General features: G+C 55.2%; 1 protein-coding gene across 2 annotated transcripts; it reads left to right on the top strand.

Annotated features, from left to right (window-relative positions):
• Positions 1-112: 112 nt before the first annotated feature.
• On the top strand, positions 113-13,803 carry Scarf2 (scavenger receptor class F member 2). 2 transcript variants are annotated; one of them, XM_048343443.1, is made up of 11 exons: positions 113-417; positions 6,963-7,021; positions 7,105-7,206; positions 7,449-7,968; positions 8,105-8,323; positions 8,472-8,600; positions 9,059-9,162; positions 9,237-9,354; positions 9,541-9,671; positions 11,234-11,386; positions 12,146-13,803. In XM_048343443.1, the coding sequence occupies exons 1-11, from the start codon at positions 251-253 to the stop codon at positions 13,006-13,008; spliced, it is 2,565 nt and encodes an 854-aa protein (XP_048199400.1). In that variant the 5' UTR covers positions 113-250; the 3' UTR covers positions 13,009-13,803. The 2 variants fall into 2 exon arrangements, with proteins under 2 accessions (XP_048199400.1, XP_048199401.1); XM_048343444.1 differs by having other exon boundaries at positions 9,556-9,671.
• The last annotated feature ends 6,425 nt before the right edge of the window (positions 13,804-20,228 follow it).

The following is a 20,228-nucleotide window of genomic DNA, read 5'->3' on the forward strand; positions in this document are numbered from 1 at the left end:
GTTTGTGAGCGGCCAGGTGGGGGTGGGGGCCGCGCGGAGGGGCGGCCGCGCGGCCGGAGGGTGGGGTCTGGCGCACGGGGCGGGCGCTGCCGCCTGGCCGGCCGCGGCTGGCCCAGGATCAGGGAGCCGATGTGGAATTTCCTGCCCGGCCCGGCGCCCCTCCTGCCGCCCCCCGCCCGGCCTCGCACTCCGCTTCCGGCCGCTCTCGCTGCGGCCGCACCCGCGCCCACCCGCGCCTGCCCCGCGCCGCATGGAGGGCGCAGGGTCCCGGGGGGCCGGGCCGGCGCGGCGCCCGGGAGCCCGAGGTCTGTCGCCCCCGTCGCTGCCGCCGCTGCTGCTGCTCCTCTGGCTACTGCCCTGCCCCGCGACGCCCCAGGAGTTGAACCCGCGAGGCCGCAACGTGTGTCGCCTGCCCGGGTAGGACCTCAGCCCGGCTGGGGAGCAGGAGGGAGAAGCTCGGGACTGGGGGGTGGGGAGCTGGTGGCGCTAGGCATCGGTGGTTGGTGGTGGGGCGCCTTGGATGTCCCCATGTCACACGCGTGGGCCCCTTCGGTCACCCACCCTCGCCGACCCTGGCTTCGTTCCAGACAGAGCCTGGGCCCTGCGTCACGACGGGGCATCCGAGGATACCCAGGACCCGAAGTCACCTGAGGGGATAACCAATGCCATGGGGGGGGGGGGGGGCTGGGTTATGAAGGCCTTGGGGGAGAGGGAGAGAAAAGGCATTCAAGCAGAAGGAACAGCATGTGCAAAGGCTCTGGGCACGAGTGGGGTGAGAGGAGCCAGGAAAGTTTTGAGCAAAAGTGAAGACTGTTTTTGGGAAGAACGGGTGCGGGTGGGAGGATGACTGCGGGGGGGGGGGGATGGGAGTGAGCATCGTAGAGACAGAGTTCAGAAATGGAAGCCAAAGGGACAGTGCTGGACCCGGGGTGGGGTGGGGGGCTGGAGAATATGTGGACTCGTTGCGACTCCCAGGGTGGCGACAGGAGCCGCGTGGAGGGGCGACACGGAGGTGGGTTGCTACGAGGAGGCGCCGACTGGGAAAGCGGGTGTGGGACAGACAGGCCCAGAGGAGAGCGGGCTGGAGGGCTTTTCGTGATGAGCCAAGCCAAGGGCAGGGCGCCAGAAGTGGGCACCGGAGTGCGAGGCCAGGGCGCGGGCAAGGGTATCTGCACCGGGGCGAGGAGGCGAGGTGGTGGGGGTCGAGGGGCGCCGCTCCCGGGGGCAGCTGGAGAGGAACAGTGGGACGCTGGGCTGGATCCCCTCGGGCGCTCTGGATGGAAGGCGGGGAAAGGCCAGGGTCCAGTCCAGCGGCTGGGCGGGGGGGGGGGGGGAGGATGGAGTGGGGGAATCAAGGTAGACAAGGGGCTACTCGAGGGCCGCGCGGGGTTTCCGAACTGGGGTCTGGAGGCGCACAGGCCCCGCCCCCTGCGAGCCCCGCCTCCGAGGCGGGGGCCGGCCTGGCTCGCCATCTGCTTCGCATCGACGCCGCCGCCGCCGCCTCCCGGGCCTCCCCAGCCCCAGGAATGCAGCAGCGGTGGCGGGCGGGGCCGTGCCTGGAGAGGGGGAGGGCGCGTTGGTCGCCTGGCTCTGACTACGCGCCCAGGCCTCGTCCCGCCACGGGGCCCGGTCCGGGGATGGGGATCTGGTAGGAGCTGTTGGGAGCTGGGGCGTGGGATCCGTCAAAGCCCCGGGTCCCCCTGCCAGATGACCTCCCCAAGTCGCCGGGCTGTTTATGTAGCCAAGAGCCCGGGTTTACAATCACATCCCGGTGCTAGTTCTTCCCAGCTGCTGTGGACCTGGGCAAGTCTTTCAGCTTTCTGGGCTTTGCTCCACATCTGTAAAATGGGGTTGGTGATGGAACATTACTTCATGGAGGAGTTTGGAGAGTAGGAGTTTCTGTGGCTTTGTGGGGGAAGGGGAGGGCTCCCAACAAAGACAGTCACTTTGGACACTGCCTACCTCGGTTCTAGCCCCTCCCTTTTGTTATTGTGGCAGGAGAGAGGGGCTTGCACTCAGCCAATAGAATTCTGTGCACCTACTGGGTGAGGAGCCTGGGTTACTGAAGGCCCAGTAGCAGATACCAAACCTCTGTGCCAGAAGCAGAGGAGACTACCAGCTCAGGAAGCAAGAGGGTCTAGACATCTCACAAGGACTAGGGGAGAGTTATTGAATTTGGGGTGCTTCTTTCTATGCAGTGACTTGGGGAGATCCACTGAAATGGTGGTGAGTACACAAATCTAGAGGGGAGGGACACCCTAGTTGTGTTCCAGACAAGGTCCCAACCCAAAGGCTCCTTGGGGTCACAGTAAGGAGCCTTGGGGCTACAGAGCCCAGGGAAATAGTGGAGGAGAAATGGAAGCCACAGTTCACCCACTGTTTGAGGACCTGGATGTCTTCTCTGAGGCCTGGGGTCAAATGAGGTTTTCAGAAGCCAGTGGTTCTGACCAGGCTTGGCTTCTAGGTGGCAGGCACCCTGGTAGCAGAAGGGTAGAAGCTGGGGTCAGCCAGAAGCCACAGAAATGATGAAAATGGACGGTGGGTCTTTAGAGGCTGGGAGAGGGAGAGGGCAAGGGAGAATCAGCCCCTCCCCCCCCCTTAGGAAGAGAAAGCAAGTGTTTCTCAATGGCTCTGGAGAGGACATGAGAGGAGTCAGGGGTGCCTCCTAGAATTCTTGGCCTCCCAATCTGGACCTGAGATGGAAAAGACTTGGAATACAGAGGTCAGTTTTGAGACACTCTTGAGTTTTCCCTGTGGTGACATTATCCAGTAGACAGTTGGATTTGCAAGTCTGGCATCAAGGAGATCTCTAAGACATTGTTTTCTGAAGTGACCTGGCAAATTCCTTGAAGAAGGTAAGGTAGATGGAACTGAAGACAAGAGAGATGGGATGATTGGGACAGAACCAGAGAAGAGGTGTCCTGGGACAGGAAGAGTCAGTTAGGGGAGTTCTCAGGAGGCTGCATGGCTCGTAGCAAAACCTCTGTGGTTGATTAGGGAGCAAACGGGGCTATGTGCTGATGCAGTGAGCTACATCTCAGATGAGATCCCAGCATATATGCATCACGGCAGGTATAATGGTCTCTAGAGGGGCAGCCCACAGCCTGCCATTCTTGTTGCTGTGGTCTGGCTCCTAAGTCTCACAACTAGAAAACAAGTTGGAAATGCACCCTGCACCAGCTTTCCTCTCCACCTCATCTTCCTAAGATCTTTAGTCAGGGCTAGAAATGTGGCATAGTGATAGAGTGCTTGCCTAGTAAGCGTGAAGCCCTGGGTTCAATTCCTCAGTACCACATAAACAGAAAGGGCCAGAAGAAGCGCTGTGGCTCAAGTGGTAGAGCACTAGCCTTAAGCACAAAGAGCCTCAGGGACAGTGTCCAGGCCCTGAGTTTAAGCCCCAGGACTGGCAAAAAAAAAAATCTTTAATCACTTAACCTACCAGCCCAGCCTAACCTCAGTGTCAGTCTTTCCAAGGAAACTCTTGTGTTTGGTGAACCCAAATAGGCTCTGTCTGTTGGTAGTGTCAGCTCTGCTGTGTGAGGCCTGGATGCCAGCACTGCTGAGAATGACCATCAGCCCTCAGAGGCTTCCTGAAGCCAAGTTGCAGAACTCCCAGGGTCTGCATGGGCTAGAAAGCAGATAATCACACAAACCACAGCCATGGCAGAGCTCTTAGAAGATGTGAAACACTGAGGGAGGAAGTAACAAATTGAACAAGAAATGTGCACACTGCCTTACATATGAAACTGTAACCCCTCTGTACTTCACTTTGACAATAAAGGGGGGGAAGAGATGTTCAACACTGCAGTTGACTTCTCCAAATTCATAAGCCATGTTCTCATAGCTAAGGAACATGCACCTCAGGGAGGCTAAGCTTCCTCGTTGAGGTCACATAACATGCCACAGACCTGGATATCAAATTCAGTTGAGTGTGGACATAAAAGCAGGCTCCTGGTCACAGCACCCCATATCAGGCTATCCAGGGGAGGGTACCACCTTAGCAGGTCATCTGGCAGGGCTTCTTAAAAAAGGAACAACTGTAGAAGATCTCCATCTTGAGACCAAGGATAAGGCAGAAGTGAGAGGAGGATGGGCTGGTAGGTTCTGTCTCTGCAAGTGTGTTGTTTGGAGCCTCTGGGTCAGGACTGGGTAGGTGGGACAATAAAGGTAGGAAAATCCAGGCCTCTTTTATGTTCTTGTCTATGATTTCCTGTGTGTGTGTGTGTGTGTGTGTGTGTGTGTGTGTGTGTGTACAAAATAAAACCCCTGGTTCAGTGTTTTATTGGTTCTGTTTACCAGGTCACACAATTGGCCTAGAGAAGTGGCTCTTTTGGTGAGGGACCATTCTTGTGCTTCAGAACCCTATCCAGAGTATTGCAATTATCCTAAGTTGGAGGCATCTGGAGTCTGGGTGGGAGTGTGGAGTGTACAGGGCATGGTGAAGGTAGCTTCAGTTTTTCCTTTCAGCCCTTCCTACCCATCCAGCTCTCCAGGCCCCCTCCCATCACATCTTGGTTCTAGATTTCTCTAAAGTGTAAATGGAGGCTATGTTCTTATAAGACTAAGGCAAAATTTTGTGGCTGATGGGATTCTGGGAACCAGCAGCCTCAATGGCCGTCCTTTTTCAGCCTTCACCCCCCCAAAACAAACAAACAAACAAACATGGGCAGTTCCATGATATCCTCAGTCCCCAGATATCCTCTCCAACTAGCATGGTTTTTCATGTGGCATCTGGTGTGGCTTCAGAAGCCACGATATTCTGAAATACTGTAGTTAGAAATTACCTTCTAGGCCAGGTATTGGTTGCTCATGCCAATAATCCTAGCTACTCCAGAGGCTGAGACCTGAAGATCAAAGTTTGAAGCCAGCCAAGATAAGAAAGTCTATGAGGGGGCTGGGAATATAGCCTAGTGGCAAGAGTGCTTGACTCGTATACATGAAGCCCTGGGTTCGATTCCCCAGCACCATATATATAGAAAATGGCCAGAAGTGGCGCTGTGGCTCAAGTGGCAGAGTGCTAGCCTTGAGCAAAGAGAAGCCAGGGACAGTGCTTGGGCCCTGAGTCCAAGGCCCAGGACTGGCAAAAAAAAAAAAGTCTATGAGGGGTGCGAATATGACCTAGTGGTGGAGTGCTTGCCTCGTATACATGAAGCTCTGGGTTCAATTCCTCAGCACCACATAAATAGAAAAAACCAGAAGTGGTGCTGTGGAGCTGGGGGGAATATGGCCTAGTGGTAAAGTGCTCGCCTCATATACATGAAGCCTTGGGTTCGATTCCTCAGCACCACATATATGGAAAAAAGCCGGAAGTGGCTCTGTGGCTCAAGAGATAGAGTGCTATCCTTGAGCAAAAAGAAGCCAGGGAGAGTGCTCAGGCCCTGAGTCCACTCCCCAGGACTGGCAACAAAAACAAAACAAACAGAAGTGGCGCTGTGGCTTAAGTGGTAGAGTGCTAGCCTTCTGCAAAAAGAAGGCAGAGACAGTGCTCATGTCCTGAGCTCAATACCCAGGACTGGCAAAAACAAAACAAAACAAAACAAAACGAAAAAAAAACAAAGAAAGAAAGTCTATGATACTTTTATGTCCAGTCAATCTCCAGTTCAAAAAAAAGAAAGAAAGAGAAAAAGAAAGAAAGAAAGAAAAAGCCATAATTAGGAACAGTGGCTCAAGTGGTAAAGTGTTGCTAGCCTTGAGGGGGAAAAAAAAAAAAAGCTCAGGGGCTGTGAATATCGCCTAGTGGTAGAGTGCTTGTCTCGCATACATAAAGCCCTGGGTTCAATTTCTCAGCACCACAGAAACAGAAAAAGCCAAAAGTGGTGCTGTGGCTCAAGAGGTGGAATGCAAAAATATGCTAGGGACAGTGCTCAGGCCCTGAGTTCAAGCTCTGTACTAGCAAAAGCTCAGAGACAGTACCCAAGCCCCGAGTTCAAGCCCCAGGACTGGCACAAGAAAAAATAAAATAGATAGATAGATATAGACCGATAGAAGAAATTGCCTTCTAGGAGCTGAGGGTGTATGTAGCTCAATGGTGGAATGCGTGCTAGCATGCATGGGGCCTGGGTCCCACTTCCAGCATGGCCAAAACAATACAACCCAAGATCTTCTACGGAGTAATATAACACCAAGTACTTTGTAATAAAACAATAAATACAAGTAGATTCATCAATCTCCCTTTCCTCCACTTCAAGTTCCTACCCCGGCACCCCAGGCCCTGTTTTACTTATACCTTATGCCCATGGAGATCCCCCAGGTGCTCTTGTGCCCACTCCCCCAGCAGATGGGTGAACCCCTGCCCCCTGACAGGAGACTCCTCTGAAAAAGAATGTCTCACTGTGTCCAGAGCCATGTTGCTTAGAGGCTGTCCATCACCCTGAAGCCCCACCTGGGCATCCACATATGTCCATTGGCTCAGCTGGTCCTGGTACCCTCCCAGCCATTTCACATCTGAGTCACTAACCCCCATCTGGCCAGACCCTAGCCTTAAGAGGTGCCCTAGACCCCTCTTCAGGGGTCCTGAGACTAGGATCTGCTCTCTAGCCACCCCCGCCCCTCCTGCTGCACCTTCTGGAACTCCGGACTCCTTTCCTCAGCCCAGTGGCCTGCAGGAGGGCACAGAGGAGTTAGGTGGGATGGGGAGCCCTTGTAGGTAGGACTGGAGGTGAGCTGCTTGTGGTGCTGTTCATTCCTGCCCAGTGTCTACTTCCTGAGCCCCAAAATTAGTGTGTATTATTCACTGTGAGTCTTCTGCACCTGTAATAGTGCCCAGCACACCTCAAGACCACATCTACCTTCCTAAGGCAGTACCCAGGAAGGCCACTAAGAGGCTGGCTGGGAGTGGGGGCTGGAGGGTGGGGAGGAAGTACCCCCTCACCCCCCCCACCCCCCCGCAGATGAGGATTAGGGAAGCCGGTGTAGGGAGAAGGAGGTCAGGTCAAGCTTAGTCGCCCTTTTTTGGCTCACAGATCCCAGGTGCCCACGTGCTGCGCTGGCTGGAGGCAGCAGGGGGACGAGTGTGGGATCGGTGAGTTTTTCATCCTGGGAACTGGGGGTGGGAGTTCGAGGTGGGAGAGCATGCGCTGCAGCTCGGCCCGTGTCCTCCCGCAGCGGTGTGCGAAGGCAACTCCACGTGTTCCGAGAACGAGGTGTGCGTGAGGCCGGGCGAGTGCCGCTGCCGCCACGGCTACTTCGGTGCCAACTGCGATACCAGTGAGCGCGGGGTGGGGAGGGTACCGGGCCCCGTGCGCTGCCGACGAGAGAGATGGGGCGGAGTCTAGACGAGGAGGCGGGTTGGGCTGGGGTGGAGCGAAGTCTGGTCTCCCTCCACTGAGGCTGCAAGTCTTGGCGTTGAGTCCCCCTGAAGGGACGGCGGGAGGGTGCGGACCGGAAGGTGCGGACGGGGACGCCGTCCACGCAGCAAGTGGAGGCTTCCCATTCCCGCGTCTTTGCAGAATGCCCGCGCCAATTCTGGGGCCCTGACTGCAAGGAACGGTGTAGCTGCCACCCGAACGGGCAGTGTGAGGACGTGACAGGCCAGTGTACGTGTCACGCGCGGCGCTGGGGCGCGCGCTGCGAGCATGCGTGCCAGTGCCAGCACGGCACGTGCCACCCGCGGACCGGCGCGTGCCGCTGCGAGCCCGGCTGGTGGGGCCCGCAGTGCGCCAGCGCCTGCTACTGCAGCGCCACGTCGCGCTGCGACCCACAGACCGGCGCGTGCCTGTGCCACGCGGGCTGGTGGGGCCGCAGCTGCAACAATCAGTGCGCCTGCAACTCCTCGCCCTGCGAGCAGCAGAGCGGCCGCTGCCAGTGCCGCGAGCGCACGTTCGGCGCGCGCTGCGATCGCTATTGCCAGTGCTTCCGCGGCCGCTGCAACCCCGTGGACGGCACGTGCGCCTGCGAGCCGGGCTACCGGGGCAAGTACTGTCGCGAGCCATGCCCCGCTGGCTTCTACGGCTTGGGCTGTCGCCGCCGGTAAGCGTGGGGAGGAGGGTCCTTTCCCCCACCCCACCCCCCCTGCCGGGAAAGCCGAGGAGGAAAGGGCGGGCCGCCGAGGGGGGCGGGGACGAGGGGGGTTCCCGCTCCGCCCCACTTCCTGACCCCGCCCTAGGTGCGGCCAGTGTAAAGGCCAGCAGCCGTGCACCGTAGCCGAGGGGCGTTGCCTGACCTGCGAGCCAGGCTGGAACGGAACCAAATGCGATCAGCCCTGCGCTACCGGCTTCTACGGGGAGGGCTGCGAGCACCGCTGCCCGCCCTGTCGCGACGGGCACGCCTGCAACCACGTCACCGGCAAATGCACACGCTGCAACGCGGGCTGGATTGGCGACCGGTGAGCAGCCGGTGCCTCCCTCGATCCAGACGCGCCACCTCCCCGCACCAAGCCCCGCCTTACTCCCCCGAAGGCCCTCCGCGGAGGACTCTGGGTTTGGGGTCCTCTGGCTTCGGTTTCCGCTGACGCTTCTTCCCCTCGTGGCAAGGTGTGAGACCAAGTGCAGCAACGGCACTTACGGCGAGGACTGTGCCTTCGTGTGCGCGGACTGCGGCAGCGGCCACTGTGACTTCCAGTCCGGGCGCTGCCTTTGCAGCCCTGGTGTCCACGGGCCTCAGTGAGTGCCCTTGGGACCCATAGGGGTTAGAAAGTATGTACCGGACACCGGGGGCTCGAGCCAGACCTCAGGGCCAGACAAGGTGGAACAGGCTGGGCTCTCCGCCCTCGCACCTAACTCAACTAGGGAGTGGCAGATTGGGGGTAGGTTTCCTGTCCTTACATGGCGCCTACAGTGACAAGGATCCCCATTTAGCCAGTAGTCGACACTGACACAACAATTAGCTCCAGATACATCCTGAGGCTGGGTGGCCGCGCCCCATCCTCCAGACCGGCTCCTACTGATGGCACCCACATTCGCTTCCCACTTATTGATCACCCAGTGTGTGCCTGGCCGCAGGAAGGAGTGAGCTTCATTCGTTACACAATGGAGCTGGATAGCCAGGCCAGGGCCCGCTAGCGGCTGGGAGAAGGGAGGGAGGCATCTCTGTGGCCCGGTCTGACCTAGAGCCCTTGCAGCTGTAACGTAACATGCCCGCCCGGGCTCCACGGCGTGGACTGCGCCCAGGCCTGTAGCTGCCACGAGGACTCGTGCGACCCGGTCACTGGTGCCTGCCGCTTGGGTGAGTGCATGAGGGACATCGGGTTAGGGAACTTGAGGGATGCTGGCACCCACACTTACCTGGTACACCCACAGAAACCAACCAACGCAAAGGCGTGATGGGCGCGGGCGCGCTGCTCACCTTGCTCCTGGGCCTCCTGCTCTCGCTGCTTGGCTGCTGCTGCGCCTGCCGCGGCAAGGACCCCGTGAGTCGGTGAGGCCTGACAAACTCCGCTCCCCCATCCACTTGGTTCAGGCCACACCTCCTCCTAGGTGTTGCCGGCACTGGCTGGGCCCAGACCCCGCCCCTGGGGCACGGCCCAGCCCTCCACTAGCTCAGCCCCACCCTTAGCGCCCTGCAAGGTCGAGCCGCCCCTTCCAGCCCCTCCCCTTCGCTCAGGCCCTGCCCCCGCAGGGAGCTTTCGCTCGGTAGGAAGAAGGCTCCGCAACGCCTGTGTGGTCGCTTCAGCCGCATCAGCATGAAGCTGCCCCGAATCCCGCTCCGCAGGCAAAAGCTGCCCAAAGTCGTAGGTAAGAATGAGAGTGCGGGGTCTCAGGAGAAAACATTTCCCGGCGCAGGGGGCTCCTGGGAAATAGATGTGAAGGGACTCCAGGGATAAGGTGAAGTGGGGGGACCTTGAGGGTTTTTTCTTTATCGTTCCTAAAAAATTGTGGTTTTTTTCTTTCATTTTTTCATTAGTAAAAAGTGTTATAAAGGTGATGTACGGGAGGGGGGACCTTGAGTTTTGATGTGGGTGAGCTTGGAAGTGTGACCCGGGGGGGGGGGGGGAATGGCCAGAGAGGAAGGCAGGAGTCCTAGATGTCAAAGCAGGTGCATGAGGGGGGAGGTTTGGGGCGCAGTGAGTGGTTGCATTAGCCTTGTGTGGATGACAGGACCAGCAGGCAACCTGGCTGAAGGACTGGACTATATACACATCTTGGTGAGGAGCTGGCCTACAGGGATGTAGGAATGGAAATGTTCTGGCCCAAGACCCACCCTTCTGCTTGGATCCCCACCGGTGCTCTGAGCGCCTCTGGGAAAGTGGCACACTGGCCGGCCCTCCCCACCACTATGTGTCTGCACTGTTTCTGAAGGAAGATGGGGGAGGCTTCAGGCTCTTAGGAGGTGAAGGAGACAGCTGAGGGAAAAAAATCCTTTGGTTTACACAGCAATGTGGCATCTATGGACACATCTGTGTAGGTCGGAGACAGCCAGCCCACCTCTGGCATTCATCACTGTGGGGGTCTGCATCCTTGAAGGGGGGGTGCAGGTGGCTGAGAGGGGCTCAAAAGGGTGTGCTTCAAGATTCCCTAAGTTCCACAAAATAGACTCCAAAGCATGGCTTCCAAGCTCTGGTGGTCCAATTCTTTACACCTGTCTTTTTTGTTTGTGTGAATTGGTACTAGGACTTGAATGCAGAGCCTGGCACTCTTGCTTATCTTTTTTGTTTTCTCAAGGCTGTAACTCTGCTACATCTCCATTTCAAGAATTTTTCTGGTTAGCTGGAGATAAGAGTCTCACAAACTTCTGCCCAGGCTGGCTTTGAACCTTGATCCTCAAATCGAAACCTCCTGAGTAGGTGGGATTATAGGTCCACACCACCAGCACCCAACTCCAATTGTTTCTTTCTGACCTTTATCCAGCACTCCAGTCCAACCTTTTCCAGCTCCCCAGATGCACACACATGCCTTCCATCATTACATTGTCCCTTCTCTAATTCTACTTTGCTGCTATCCCTACCTAAGTTTCTCACCCTGTCTGCAGTCTTTTTTTTTTTTTTTTTTTTTTTTTTGCCAGTCCTGGGCCTTGGACTCAGGGCCTGAGCACTGTCCCTGGCTTCTTTTTGCTCAAGGCTAGCACTCTGGCACTTGAGCCACAGCGCCACTTCTGGCCATTTTCTATATATGTGGTGCTGGGGAATCGAACCCAGGGCTTTATGTATACGAGGGAAGCACTCTTGCCACTAGGCCATATTCCCAGCTGCAGTCTTACAGCAGAGCTGATCTTTATCATTTCATTCACAATTGGTTAATGAGAGTACCAACAGGGGCAAGGCTGAGCCCCTGGCAGCTTTGCCTCACTCCTTCCCCAGTGGCTCATCACGACCTGGACAACACACTCAACTGCAGCTTCCTGGAACCACCCTCAGGACTGGAACAACCTTCACCTTCCTGGTCTTCCCGAGCCTCCTTCTCGTCCTTTGACACCACAGACGAAGGCCCTGTGTACTGTGTCCCCCATGAGGGTGAGTACGGTCTTGTTTGAGCATCCTTCCAGCAGAGCGAAATGTTCCTCTCCTAAAGTCTCTGTGGAACAGGGTTGCAGACAAGGTGAGAGCGAGACCTAGGTGATGCTGGGAACTTGACTAGAGCTGCAGCTGCAGGCCTGACTCTGTGCTGCTCAGCAACCATCTGGACTGGGGCCTGGGGAGATAAGTAGACTCTCTTGTCACTAGTCATAGGCCAAGTTCACCTCTAGGGGCAGCCAGACAGAAATTTCTGGGCTTGGATAGGGCATGGCAGAGGAGATAGAAGTGGATCCATCTGGTAAAGGGACACACACCTTTGCCTGCAGCCTCCAGCCCACTGACCTAAAGACTGAATCGTTGGGATGCTGACTGTCTTTTCTCTTGACCATGACAGTGAATGACCTTGGGCAGGTGCCTAATCTTGGAGCCTTTTTTTTTTTTTTTTTAAAGAAGGATGTGGACTTCCTTTGGGAATGTTGGAAGGTCAAATTTGATGGTGTCGGCTCCTGAGGTTGGGGGTGTGGTGGGGAACAGGCCCCAAATCTGCTCAAGTCTGGGCTTCAGCCCAGAAGATGTGTCCATCATTCCTCCAGCAGTCAGTAACACCCCCTGTGACTCTGAACTATGTTTATGGTTGGTGGCATGTGCGTGCCAGGCTCGCCTGGATGCCAGGGCGCCACAGCGACAGCCCAGCTCTGGTTTAGGAAGAGGGAAAGTCACCTTTGGAGGTGGTGATCGGCCCTCTTCCTTCCTTAGAGGCCGCAACGGAGAGCCGAGAACCTGAGGCCACACCCGTGCCTGCCGATGCGCCGGCGCCTTCCCCGGCGGCCTTGAGCACTCGAGCGTCCGCCGAGGAAGCAGCGCCCCTCCCGGCGTCGTCTGACAGCGAGCGCTCGGCGTCCAGTGTGGAGGGGCCGGGCGGGGCGCTCTACGCCCGCGTAGCCCGGCGCGAGGCCCGGCCGGTCCGGGCCCAAGGTGAGGCTGGGGGCCTGTCGCTTTCGCCATCGCCCGAGCGCAGGAAGCCGCCGCCACCCGACCCTGCCACCAAGCCCAAAGTGTCCTGGATCCACGGCAAGCACGGCGGCGCCGCCGCGGCCCGCGCGCCCTCGCCGCCCCCTCCGGGTCCGGAGGCTGCGCCCAGTCCCAGCAAGAGGAAACGGACACCCAGCGACACGTCGGCGCGGCCCCCGGGGCTGGCCGAGGAGCTGCCAGGTCTGGCCGCTCCCTCACCGCCCCGGGCTCGAGCGCGGGGTCGCGGACCCGGTCTTCCGGAATCCACGGACGCCAGTGGCCCCCCGCGCAGCGCGCCCGAGGCCGCCTCCATGTTGGCGGCAGAGCTGCGCGGCAAGACTCGAAGTCTGGGTCGCACGGAGGGAGCCCTCGGAGCACAGGGCCCCCGGGAGAAGCCGGCGCCGCCGCAGAAGGCCAAGCGGTCAGTGCCGCCCACCTCGCCGGCCCGCGCGTCTCCCGCGACGGAGGTTACAGAGCCAGACAAGGCAGGGTCGGGCACGCCGGCGAACGAGACCCCTCGGAAGAAGATTCCCATCCAGAAGCCGCCGCGCAAGAAGAGCAGGGAGGCGGCGGGAGAGATGGTTAGGGTGGGCGCGCCCACTCTGTAGCAGGTGTCGGGCCCCCACGCGCCCGAAGCTTCTTCCCCCGGCTTAGCACCATGCTTGTCGCCCTGAGTTCGGTGCCCCCGCGTTTCCCACGCGGCCTGGGCACTGACAGCCTCTCATTGGCCCAGACCCCGAGTAGCAGGACGGGAGGCTGTGACTGATTGGCTCGGGCTCCAGCAGCTGCTTCTCGATTGGAGCAGTGCTCAGGAGCAGCAGCCCCCATCCTATTATTCGAGGCCTGACAGGCCCTTAGCAGGCTGTTCCCTTCCCATTGGCCGAATTACAGAGCTCTTCGAGCAACCCGTGTCTCATTGGCCAAGTCCAGGAGGGTTCTGCCTGGAGACCGCCACCTACAGGCCAAGAGTACTCATTGGCGGAGCCCGGAAGCCCTTCTGCCCCGGCTGCCTCTCATTGGCCAGGGCCTGGTGCTGCTGGCTAGCGGTTCCTTTCCTAGTCGGTAGCCAGAGGCTACCACTGACTGGGCTACAGGGCATCTGGTTGACCAGTCTGGGGAGGAGGGCTGGTCTCTGCTCCTTAGGCGACTTGGAGCCCTGTTGCCTGTCTCACTTCCCCCCTCTCCTGTGCCCCATCCCTTGTCCCTTGGCTGTCGAGCTGGTTTTGATGGCCTCCCACCATCCCACATGTCTTGGAAACCCCAGGAGTGACTCCAGTGGCCTGAGGAGATGTATTTATAGGCCCCCGGCAGGGCTGCTCCCGTCTCATCTGGGAGCCCCAGGATGGGCTCCTCTTGGCAGGGGCTCAGCCAAAGCTTTCTTAATAAAGTGCCTTCCCCACCCCTCCCTGTGCTCTGATTGCTTACTTCCTTCAGACTTTGGCCAAGATGTCCCACTAAAAACCCTGCATGTAACCTTTTGTGTCCTGAACTCATATTACCAGGACCCTTTCCTCTGAATCTAGCCTTGGCACCCTTGTGTGGATCTCCATGGCTCATATGGATAGTGCGCTGTCCATGTGTTTGCTAAGTTTATGGGGCCCTTGCCCAGGCCTGCCTTGTCCTGAGCTGATTGCCTGGGAGGAAGGATGGATTACAGCAGATGGAAGAAGCAGGGACCCTTGATTGGAAAGGACAGGTGGTGGGGCTTGCTTCTGATCTGTGCCTTTCTCACAAACTGTCGCTGTTAAACTTGGAGGTCAGAGCTGTTTGGGGGTGGGCCAGAGGCCAGGGCCAAGAGGCCAGTGGGCCATGGCTGCAGCCTCCAGCTGGGCCTCATGTGGCATAAACAAGAAGGTCTGTTGCTGCAAGGGGTCCTGCTGTCCCTCTCAATGAGCTCCTTGTCCTCAACCGGAAACTCCTTGGCTGCCCCTGCCTTCTGGAGAGATGGGGGGGGGGGGGCAGGGAGCCTGCCTGGCCCAGAGCCACTCCCCATCCCGCCAACTCCCCACTTCACTTACTCAAGAGGCTTTGACCAGACCTTACTCTGGCCTGGTCATCTTCTTTTTTTTTTTTTTTTTTGGCCAGTCCTGGGCCTTGGACTCAGGGCCTGAGCACCATCCCTGGCTTCTTCCCGTTCAAGGCTAGCACTCTGCCACCTGAGCCACAGCGCCCCTTCTGGCCATTTTCCATATATGTGGTGCTGGGGAATCAAACCGAGATCTTCATGTGTAGGAGGCAAGCACTCTTGCCACTAGGCCATATTCCCAGCCCCTTGGTCATCTTCTGATTATTTGTCTTCCTCCTTGTTCCCTCCTGTACCTTTCTGAAGAGCCACCTCTTTCCTTTCTTTCTTCCTCCCTTCCTTCTTTCCTTCCTTTCCATTCCTTTCTTCCTTTCTTTCTTTCTCTCTCTCTTCTTTCCTTCCTTCCTTTCCTTCCTTCCTTTTCTTTCTTTGGAACTCAGAGCCCCTCACTCTCTTGCTTACAGCTGGTGCACTACCACTTGAATTATGACTCTGGTCTGACAGTTTTGCTGGTTAAGTAGAGATAGAATCTCATAGAATCACTTTTCTGCCTAGGCTGACTTCAAACACTAATCCTCAGAATCTCAAGCTTTTGAGTGGCTAGGATTGCAGTCATGAGCCGCCAGTGCCAGCTCCTGGCAGCAGGCGTGCCATATAGTCAGATAGCCCATGAGGTCACCTTGACCCCTGATAGGGAGACTCAGCCACCTTAGTGGAAAGGGCCTCCTGCCATGAGGCAGGGGCCATATGAGCAGTCCCTGTGCCTGGCTTGGTCAGCCAGCACGTGTGGATCACAAGCTGCTTGTTTCTGGGTCACACAGCTTTTCTTGAGCCAGTGAGGCACATTCTCAGCTGTGGCCCCGTGGCTGGCTGTCCTCTGATCCATTCAGGCCCCAGGCCATGTGGGCTACTTGGGTTAAAGACCCAGGCACAAAGTTAGCCAGGATGGGACAGATGCTCAGCTGGACTCAGCAAGCTCAGGACAGTGACCGTCCTGTGGGGCTGGGCAGCACAGTGGCTCAGGCTCCACCCTTGCCAGACTATGCCCCCCTCTGGAGCTATCATGTCATCCATGCCCCCCTCTTGAGCTATCATGTCATCCATGCCTCTTTCTTACCCCAGACCCCTAGCTTGGGCTCTCTCTTCCAAAGCTTGGAATAGCATTATTTGGGGAGTCCAGTTTTTTTTTCTCTCTCAAACCTGGAAGCCCCCCAAGCATTTGCAGCTCAGTCTGTAGGAGCTCCTTCGTGAGTACTTCCCAGAGCAGGGACTCCCCTCCAGAAGCAGCCTCCTCCCCCCACGAGGGCCCCTCCACCATCTCTGCCCTCCCCACCCTGTGGGCTTGCCCCACCCCCTTGGAACTAGAGCAATGCCAGCTCCCGGGGCAGGCGCCACAAAAGGGAACCGCGGCTGCTGGAACCTTCGTTGTCATGGGGACAGGACCACAGGACCCACATCTGGTAGCGATTGAGGAGGAAAAATTATGAGTCGTGGAAAACGCAAATATTTTTTCGTAGCACAGAGCACAAAGGAATGTGGGACTGGAGAGGGTCCTGGGCCCAGCCTGCTTTCCAGCACAGACGGAGGCCCATGTCACACAGAGAGGCTGTGTTGCACAACACACACACACACCACAATACACACACAGCCAAACCAGTAGTTGCTAACCCTGTATACACACACACACACACACACACACACACTACAGAAACATCAATGTGCTCAACCTGAAATACACATATTCATACACACAAACTATCAGAACCCCAGAAAGACAGAAACCAACACACCAAGGACTCCACCCCCACCCCACAACTGGACCCAAAGAAACAAAGAAACACAACTCACTGAAACAGAAAAGCCACACACTACATTGCACAATTTATCCAGACAACATAGGAATAAAGAGACAAATACGTATCGAAGTATACATACCTCATCAGGACTGGTGAAAACCAGAAACAACACACAAATGGCCTATCTGCCTGAGACACACAGATTCCCAGAAACACACACACTCGATCCTTCCTTTTTTCTTTCTTTCTTTCTTTCTCTTTTCTCTCTCTCTCTCTCTCTCTCTCTCTCTCTCTCTCTCTCTCTCTCTCTCTCTCTCTTCCTTTCTTTCTTCTTTCCTTTTTCTTTGTACCAGCATTGGAGCTTGAACTCAGGGTCTGGGTGCTATTCCTTAGATTTTTGCTCAAGTAGTCCTTTATTTGTTTGTGTTTTGTTTTTTGCCAGTGCTGGGGTTTGAACTCAGGGCCTGAGCACTGTCTCTGGCTTCTTTTTGCTCAAGGCTAGCACTCTACCACTTGAGCCACAGTTTTATCTCTGGCTCTTTGGTGGTTAATTGGAGATGAGTCTCATGGGATTTCTTGCCTGGGCTGGCTTTGATCCTCAAACCTCAGCCTCCTAAGTAGCTAAGATTATAGACATGAGTCCCTGATGCCTGGCTTATATGCAATTCTTTTTTTTTTTTTTTTTTTTTTTTTTTTTTGGCCAGTCCTGGGCCTTGGACTCAGGGCCTGAGCACTGTCCCTGGCTTCTCTTTGCTCAAGGCTAGCACTCTGCCACTTTAGCCACAGCGCCCCTTCTGGCCGTTTTCTATATATGTGGTGCTGGGGAATTGAACCCAGGGCTTCATGTATATGAGGCAAGCACTCTTGCCACTAGGCAATATCCCCAGCCCTTATATGCAATTCTTGACACACTGAAACAAGAGAAAAACCCTGGTCCCATCAACACCAGATAGAAACATGGAACAAAGAGATCAAACACTCTGACCAAACACATCTCTATATCAGCTAACAGGCCTTCACACACAAAACATCCACTTACACATTCAGCAACACACCATTCTGCAAAATGAGTGCATGCACACAGAAAGTGTGTGGCACAATCACCAAGAAGCACATGCATCCCATGGGCAAACAGAGAAGCCAGGCACTGGTGGTTCACCCCTGTAATCCTGGCTACTCAGGAGGTGAGGACTGAGGTTTGATACCAGCTGGAAAGAAACTCCCTGAGACTCTTTTTGTTGTTTTTTGCCAGTCCTGGGGCTTGGACTCAGGGCCTGAGCACTGTTCCTGGCTTCTTTTTGCTCAAGGCTAGCACTCTGCCACTTGAGCCACAGCGCCACTTCTTCTAGCTTTTTTTTTTTTATGTGGTGCTTCATGTATGTGAGGCAAACACTTTACCACTAGGCCATATTCCCAGCCCCTCTGGGAGACTCTTATGTCAAAGTAACCACCAAAAAATGTCGTAGCTCAAGGGGTAGAGCACAGCCCTGAGAAAAAAAGCCTGACGGACAGCTCCCAGGTCCAGGGTTGAAGCCCTTAGTATGTACACACATACACACACACATACACACACACACACACACACACACACACACACACACACACACACACACCCTGGAAACAAGTACACACAGCCCAGAAGTGAGCATTTCCTCTGAAACCCACTTATTGTAACAGACCTCCACCCCTCATACACGGTGGAGGCCCATATGCAATCCTCTAAACCCAGCCACACTGAGTCGAGTCCTGTGATTCACAAAATCACGGATGTGAAGCCTCCATTCTGTGCTCTGAGAAATGGCCAAACCTAAAGGACCAGACTCACTGTGAATAAAACATGTCTGGTGTATTTCTTGCAGTTTGGGAGCCCTGGCGTGGCAGCGAGGGGCCCTCCCTGAGAGGCTCGCTCCTCACTGTGTCTTTCTCATCCTTGTTTGTTCTGTTTCTAGGTAGCATCATGAAAACTTGATTTGTGTGTGTGTGTGTACAATACTGGGGCTTGAACTTAGGGCTTTGAGCTCTCATTTGGCCTTTTCACCCACCACTGGCACTCTACTATCTGAATCCTGCTTCTACTCCAGCTTTTTTTTTTTTTAAATTGGTTAAGTAGAGGGAGAGTCTTGCAGACTTTTCTGCCCAGGCTTTGAACAACAATGCTCAGCTCTCAGCCTCCTGAGTAGCTAGGATTACAGATGTGAGCCATTGTTGGCAGCATGCCAGATCTGAGGGTGCTAGGCAGGTGATCTACCATTTGAGCCATGCCTCCAGTCATTGCTGCTTTCAATTTGTTTTCAAGTACTTTTTTTTTCTTTTCTTTTTGCCAGTCCTGGGGCTTGAATTTAGGGCCTGGGTGATATCTCTGAGCCTGTTTTAGCTCAAGGCTAGCACTCTACCACTTGAGCCACAGCTTCACTTCTGACTTTTTGGTGTTTCGTTGGATATATGAATCTCATGGTACGGGGTGCTGGTGGCTCTTGCCTGTAATCCTAGCTACTCAGGAGGCTGAGAGCTATGGATTATGGTTCAATGCCGGCCTGGGCAGGAAAGTCTGTGAGACTCTAGCCACCAGAAAACTGGAAGTGGTGCTGTGGCTCAAGTAGTAGAGCACTAAGTAGAGCACTAGCCTTGAGCTGAAGAGCTCAGGGAAAGCGCCCAGACCCAGAGTTCAAGCCCCACAACCTAAAAAACAAAACAAAAACAAAAAATCAAAAAAACCAAAAAAACCCTACAATTATTCTTTTTCCATATCTCCCAAATAACCAGGCAATCTGAATTTCTTTTGAGTTGTCTGAGTGATGATCTTTTTTTTTTTCCTCTCTCTCCCTTGTGTGACTTAAACTCAGGACCTGGGCCATAGCTCCACTTCCTTGATTATCCGTGTGTGTGTGTGTGTGTGTGTGTGTGTGTGTGTGTGTGTGCGCGCGCGCCAATCCTGGGTTGAACTCAGCACCTGGGCACTATCCCTGAGCTTCCCCACCCCCCCTCCAATTGCTTGGCTGACTATATTAACAAGATACTGATTGGTTACATGTTGAAGAATATAAAATACAGAAAAAGCTGGTTCCATCCTCTCCTTCTCCCTCTCCCCCTCCCCCTTGCCCACCAACCCCAAATACTCATCAATGTGATTTGGCCAGACCAGACCCCAGAGCCCTGAGCTTTTTTGTTCAAGGCTAACATTCTACCATTGGAGCCACAGTATTTTTTGATGATTAATTGGAAATAAGAGTGTCATGGTTTGCTACCTGGAGTGGCTTCAAACTGGGATCCTCAGATTTCAGCCTCCTGAGTTGTTAGGATTATAAGTATGAGCCACCAATGCCCAATTTGATGATCTTTTTAAAGGCTTATGGCTTAGACAGGTCTTGTGTCCGTTAGTGAGAGACTACAGAGTATGTGGTTTGCTTGCTTATTTTGAACTTAGATCAATTAAAGAATTTATGCAAGTAGCCAGTGGCTCACTATTGTCATCTTAATCAGAGAGCTAGGACCCATAGGAACAAGGTTTGAAACCAGCATGGGCAGAAAAATCTGCTAGATCCATCTCCAAAATAATCAACTAAAACCAGTGCTGGTTGGGAGCTGGTAGCTCATGCTTGTAACACAAGATACTTAAGAGACCAAAGCAGAAAAGTGTGCAAAAACTCTTATCTCCAATTAACAGCAAAAATCCAGAAGTGGAGGTGTGGTTCAGGCTGCAGAAAACCAGCCTTGAGTGAAAAAGATAAGAGACAGTGCCCAGGCCCTGAGTTCAAGCCCAAGTATGGGCACAAAAAACAAAAAACAAACAACAAAAACCAGGGCTGGAAGCAGGACACAGAATGCCAGCTGAACCAACACAACAAGCAAGTACAAAGCTGAGTTCAAATCCAGTGCCACCATCACACACACTCACACACACACACACACACACACACACGCACAGAATTTATAAACACTGGGGAGGCAGTTTGGAGCTGTGGCCAGCTGAATAGATGGATAGAGTTGCACAGTCATGAGGGTGGAGTTG

The sequence above is a fragment of the Perognathus longimembris genome, chromosome 3 (genome assembly GCF_023159225.1).
Source record: "Perognathus longimembris pacificus isolate PPM17 chromosome 3, ASM2315922v1, whole genome shotgun sequence".
Classification (NCBI taxonomy): domain Eukaryota; kingdom Metazoa; phylum Chordata; class Mammalia; order Rodentia; family Heteromyidae; genus Perognathus; species Perognathus longimembris.